The sequence below is a fragment of the Empidonax traillii genome, unplaced genomic scaffold (assembly GCF_003031625.1).
Source record: "Empidonax traillii isolate 1590-97213 ecotype Southwest subspecies unplaced genomic scaffold, ASM303162v1 scaffold1579:size129161, whole genome shotgun sequence".
In the NCBI taxonomy this organism is placed as follows: Eukaryota; Metazoa; Chordata; class Aves; order Passeriformes; family Tyrannidae; genus Empidonax; species Empidonax traillii.
In genome coordinates, this window is record NW_020956772.1 from 109,364 (window position 1) to 115,072 (window position 5,709).

Genomic DNA, 5,709 nt, shown 5'->3' on the forward strand with positions numbered 1-5,709 from the left:
GGAGGACCAGCGGGGGGGAAACTGGGATCGTTCCAGCAGGGCATAAAATCCCACAGATCAGATACCAGGGCTCCATCAGGCTGAGACACGATCAATAACTGCTGGATATTTCCATTTCCAAGGGCAGCACTCGGAGGTGGGGGCAGGAAACGTGGTCCTTTTTAAAACCCGGCTTTCAGATGGGCCTCGTTCTCTCTGGCAGCCACTTTGCTTTGGAGCCTCAGCTCTGCTTTTGCCAGCAGAGAGGGACCTGTGACGCTGCTGGGATAATTCAGGAGCTGTCTAAGCTGGCACTGGAAGGATGCCAGGATGATGCTCTGGCTCCCAGCCAGCTGAGCACAACCCAGCTCTTCCAGGGACACGGGGTTCGGGCACAGGCCTTGGGGACGTCTTGGGAACGCGTCCTGCCAGGCTGCATCTTTGCAGTGGGGCACAATCCCTGCTGGAAATCATCCAGGCATTTATTCCAGAGGTGAACTGGACAGCTGGTTGTGGTTCAGCTGTTGGGACTGAGTCACTGCAGGGCAAGAAGTGCCAAGCTGGGGATGGTTGGTGCTGCCGTGAATAGGGGCCAGTCAGGCGGGGCTGCAGGGCCTTCCAAGACGTTGTGTTTGGGGGCAGTGTCCCAGTGACTGCTGCCAGGGCAGGGTTTCCAGCCTCAATCCCATAATATTCCTGACATCTGAGAAATACAGGCCCTTTCTTCTGCCACAGCAGAGCTCCTCTGGCCCCAAGTGCCTGTGTCCTGTTCTGGCATCAGAATTTCCTACCAGAGCAGGGTTGGGAGCATCTGGGAGTCCCAGGAGCAGCAGCTCCTGCACTGGTGGCTCTGGTTTTACTCCCAGCTGTGTTTGAGCTGCAGTTTCGAGTCCCACGCTGGTTTGGATTGGAAGGGACCTTAAAGCTCACACCTCCCACTAGCCCAGGTTGCTCCAAAATCTGGCCTTGGACACTTCCAGGGATCCAGGGGTAGCCGCAACTTCTCTGGGCAACCTGTGCCAGGGCCTGTCCACCCTCACAGGGGGGAATTTCTCCCCAGTACCCCATCTAACCCAGCCCTCTGGCAGTGGGAAGCCATTCCCTGTGTCCTGTCCCTCCGTCCCTTGTCCCCAGTCCCTCTCCAGCTCTCCTGGAGCCCCTTTTAGGCCCTGCAAGGGGCTCTCAGCTCTCCCTGGATCCCTCTCTCCTCCAGGTGAACCCCCCCCAGCTTTCCCAGCCTGGCTCCAGAGCAGAGGGGCTCCAGCCCTGGGATGAATTTGATGTGTCTCTAATCATTCCCTGTGCTTCCCTCAGATCCCAACGGCTGCAGTTTGACGTGTCCTCTCCCAATGGGATCCTGCTCTTCCGGGAGACCAGTAAAATGATCACGACCTACGGTGAGTGGCCTCAGGTGGGATCCAGCAGCCTTGAGTTCCAGGGACACCTTCCACTAGCCCAGCTTGCTCCAGCCTGGCCTTGGACACTTCCAGGGATCCAGGGGCAGCCACAGCTTCTCTGGGCAACCTGTGCCACCCTCCCAGGGAGGAATTCCTTCCCAATATCCCCTCTAAATCCCCCCTCTGTCAGCTTAAGGCCATTCCCTGTGTCCTATCACTCCGTGCCCTTGTGAAAATCCCAGAAGAGCCACACTTTTCACTGGTATCAGTGTCCCTAACCCTCACCTTGGGGATAAACCCTGAGTGGCTTCAGCCCCTCCTGAACGGCTCTGCTTTGGTTTTCCTGCCCCCCCTCCCTGAGCGGGAAAGCTTTGGATGCGGCTGCTGGAACACTGACCCCGCTTCTGTGCCGTGCAGGGAATCGCATCCTGACGCTGGGGGAGGTCCCAAAGGATCAGGTCTATGCCCTGAAGCTCAAGGGCATCTCCATCTGCTTCTCCATGCTGAAGGCAGCGCTGAGCGGGAGCTACGTCAACTTCGGGGTGTTCCGGCTCTACGGGGACGACGCCCTGGACAATGCCCTGCAGACCTTCATCAAACTCCTGCTTTCCATCCCCCACAGCGACCTCCTGGTGAGCTGCCCCTGCCATCGGGCTGGGGACACCCAGGGGAGGCAGGGCTGGGAGGCTGGGGAGGAAAAGGAACGCTGGAATCGCAGAGGGAAGTGAACTCGTGCCCCTGGAATGGGCCAGCGGGGAATTGCGGCTCCTGGAATGGGCAGAAGCGGGTCCTGTGTGAAGGCTCTTACCTCAGCACCCAAATAATTCACCAGGTTTGGGTTGGAAGGGACCTTAGAAAGCATCCCAAGGGCAGGGACACCTCCCACTATCCCGGGTTGCTCCAACCTGGCCTTGGACACTCCCAGGGAAGAATCCCTTCCCATTATCCCAGATGCTGAATTTTTGGGTGACTTGGCACCTGGAGAGCCAGTCCTGCCTCAGAGTCATCTGTGGGCAAAGAGCAACCAGATTTAATGGAGCAGAGTTGGGAACCTGCTGGATGGAATGGTTTTGTTGTGGGAGAAGGAAGGGCGGGAAAAATCTGTTTGCCCATAAATATGCTGGAAGAGGAGTTGATTTGTTCTTTCCAGGAGTTTCACTCAGCACTTTTCCAGGTGATTAATAATGGGTGGGGTGTGGAAAGCCTGAACTGATGGTTCCAGGGTAACCACGAGGATTTAAAGCTCTTTCTCTCCTCCTTTCCCTGCAGGATTATCCCAAGCTCAGCCAGTCCTACTATTCCTTGCTGGAAGTTCTTACCCAGGACCACATGAACTTTATAGCCAGTCTGGAGCCTCATGTAATCATGTATATTCTCTCTTCCATTTCAGAAGGTCTCACTGCACTAGGTAATTCCTCCTGCTCTCTGTTGTGTTTTCAGGGATTGGGTTTGATTTGGAAGTGGAGAGGGATGAGGGATGAAAAATGTGCCTTGTGAAAACGGGTGGAGGAGTTTCACCTGTTTTAAGGGTGGAATGTTGGAGAGAGGGATGGGAGAGGTTGGGCCAGGTGACCCCACCACTGGACCCTTCCCACCTTAACCTGTGAATGTGTAGAATCATGGAATCATGGAATGGTTTGGGTTGGAAAGGACCTTAAAGCCCATCCAGTTCCACCCCCTGCCACGGGCAGGGACACCTTCCACTAGCCCAGGTTGCTCCAGCCCGGCCTTGGACACTCCCAGGGATGGGGCAGCCACAGCTTCTCTGGGAATTCCATTCCAGCTGCTCCCCACCCTGCCAGGGAGGAATTCCTTCCCACTATCCCATCTAACCATGCCCTCTGGCAGTGGGAAGCCTTTCCCCATGTCCTGCCCCTCCGAGCTCCTGCCCAAAGTCCATCTCCATCTTCCTCCCAGCTCTTTTCAAGCACTGGGAGGCCACAATCAGGCCTCCCTGCATCCTTTTCTTCTCCAGGCTGTGCATTCCCAACTCTCCCAGCCTTTCTTTAGCCTCACACCAGGGAGGAGGTTTCTGCCCTGTTCAGGATTTAGGGTGGTTTCTGCTCAGACCCCAAAAGGACCCCCTGGGAGGGAGCCTGTCCAGCAGCATCCCAACATCCCTGCTCTCCCTGTTCCTGCAGACACCATGGTGTGCACGGGCTGCTGCTCCTGCCTGGACCACATTGTCACTTATCTCTTCAAGCAACTGTCCCGCAGCACCAAGAAGAGAACGACCCCCCTGACCCAGGAGAGCGACCGCTTCCTGCACATCATGCAGCAGCACCCCGAGATGATCCAGCAGGTAATTCCCGGCCCCTGGAACCTCACCAGCTCTCTGAAGAGCCCTGAATGTTCCCAGCCTGATGTCACTGCTCTGCAGCCCCAGGGTTTTCTGGAATAAATAGGGTGGGTTTTATTTTTTTGCTGGTGTTGCATCTGTCCTCCACGGTCCTCGTGGGATAGGTGTGATTCCCTGTGATTCCCTGTGATTCCCTGTGATTCCCTGTGATTCCAAGCCCTGCTCCAGGGATGTGGTTGTCCTTGTTGCAAGGAAACACCATTCTGGCCTTGCAGATTAGCCAAAAACGAGCTTTTTTTGTCTTGAAGAGGAACACGGTTCTGGTGTTCTCCAGCCTCACTCACTGGGACCTGTCAAAGTGTCAGCACAACTCCCACGTGGAAACAGGGAATATTGGGATATTGTTCCACCCTTGCTGGTGGATCAGGTGCCAAGCAAAGCAGGCTTTTCTGGGGTCTAGGAACTTTGGGAGCTGGGATGGGCAGGGCTGCTTTGAAACCCCCCTTTCCCTCTTCCAGATGCTCTCGACAGTGCTGAACATCATCATCTTCGAGGACTGCAGGAACCAGTGGTCCATGTCCAGGCCCCTACTCGGCCTCATCCTGCTCAACGAGAAGGTAAGTGAGCCATCAACAGCCAGGAGGGGATGTCAGGGCTTGGCTGGTGCTGAGGGAGCAGCAGATGGTTGGGAAGCCATGGAGAGGCCACGTGCCAAGGGAAGGGCGTCCTTGGAGCTGAGGAATCCAATTCCCTTCCACTCGGAGTGCCCCCGAGAGCTGTAACCTGCTCCCTCCTTCTTCCCTGTGCGTGTTCCACCCCAAAGCTGAGGTCACCTGGCAACTTAACCCCTCCTTTTCCTGTCTTCCCAGTATTTCTCTGACCTGAGGAACAGCATAGTGAACAGCCAGCCCCCGGAGAAGCAGCAGGCCATGCACCTCTGCTTCGAGAACCTCATGGAGGGCATCGAACGCAACCTGCTGACCAAGAACAGGGACAGGTCAGTGTGGGGCTGGGGTGGAGCCTCCTGGACAGCACAGCCCTGGAGCAGCTTTTCCACGACATTCCTCCATGGAGTCGCCATCCCTGGGGGGATTTGTGGCACTGCTGGGTTAAGGGTTGGACTCGGTGACCTTAGAGGGCTTTTCCAGCCTCAGTTCCACGATTGGATGTGGGGCACAGGGTGGGACTTTTAAGGATAGTCCCATGCAGGGCTGAGGGTTGGACTTGCTGCTCCTCCTGGGTCCCTCCCAGCTCAGGCTATTCCACGATTTGAGAGCTCAGGGAGCGTTTGGATGATCCTCTCAGGGCCGTGGTGGGATTTTGGGGTGTCCTGGGCAGGGATCGGACTCTCTCCTCCCTGGGGGTCCCTGCCAGCTCCGAGCTGTGCTGGGGGAGGTCACTGACTGCCCTGCCTGCTCCCCCCCAGGTTCACCCAGAACCTGTCGGCGTTCCGGAGGGAGGTGAACGACTCCATGAAGAACTCGACCTACGGCGTGAACAGCAACGACATGATGAGCTGACACCTCCCACCTCCAGCTGTACAGAGCAGCATCTCCTTGGCCTGGCCCAGAGGGGTTTCTGATGGAAAGAAAAGAGGCCCTTCCTAAATCCCTGCCCTTCCCCAGGGCTGGATTGTGGATCCCACGTCCCCGAGGGTGGAAGGGGGGGGCAGGAGGTTTGAGCTCACCTGGGCAGGCGCTTCTGTTTTCCGTGGGGGGAAATTAAAAACGAAACAAAACAACACAAAAAGAAAAAAAAAAAAAAAAAAAAAAAAAAAAAAAAAAAAAAAAAAAAAAAAAAAAAAAAAAAAAAAAAAAAAAAAAAAAGAAAAAAAAAAAAAAGGGGGTGGAAGGGCATAATCCAGGTGCAAGAATCCGACGTCTCCCTACCCGGATGTGGAAACGCCAGCGCTCTGCTGCAGCCTGCCTTGTATAAACATGTACATTTTTTCATAACATTTTGAACAAGGTTTATATTGACTCGAGTTTAAAAAAAAAAAAAAGGACAAAAAAAAAAAAAGAGGAAAAAAAAAAG

At 55.1% G+C, this 5,709-nt stretch overlaps 1 protein-coding gene across 2 annotated transcripts in view; it reads left to right on the forward strand.

The window, feature by feature from the left end:
* The window catches only part of XPO7 (exportin 7), a 33,747-nt gene extending 28,356 nt beyond the window's left edge, over nucleotides 1–5,391 (forward strand). For both annotated transcript variants that reach the window (XM_027907935.1, XM_027907936.1), the window contains exons 22-28: nucleotides 1,294–1,376; nucleotides 1,794–2,008; nucleotides 2,646–2,784; nucleotides 3,518–3,678; nucleotides 4,194–4,292; nucleotides 4,545–4,672; nucleotides 5,102–5,391. In XM_027907935.1, the coding sequence (XP_027763736.1) occupies nucleotides 1,294–1,376; nucleotides 1,794–2,008; nucleotides 2,646–2,784; nucleotides 3,518–3,678; nucleotides 4,194–4,292; nucleotides 4,545–4,672; nucleotides 5,102–5,195 (919 nt within the window). In that variant the 3' untranslated portion in view covers nucleotides 5,196–5,391. The remainder of the gene's footprint in view (nucleotides 1–1,293; nucleotides 1,377–1,793; nucleotides 2,009–2,645; nucleotides 2,785–3,517; nucleotides 3,679–4,193; nucleotides 4,293–4,544; nucleotides 4,673–5,101) is intronic.
* Nucleotides 5,392–5,709: the final 318 nt, after the last annotated feature.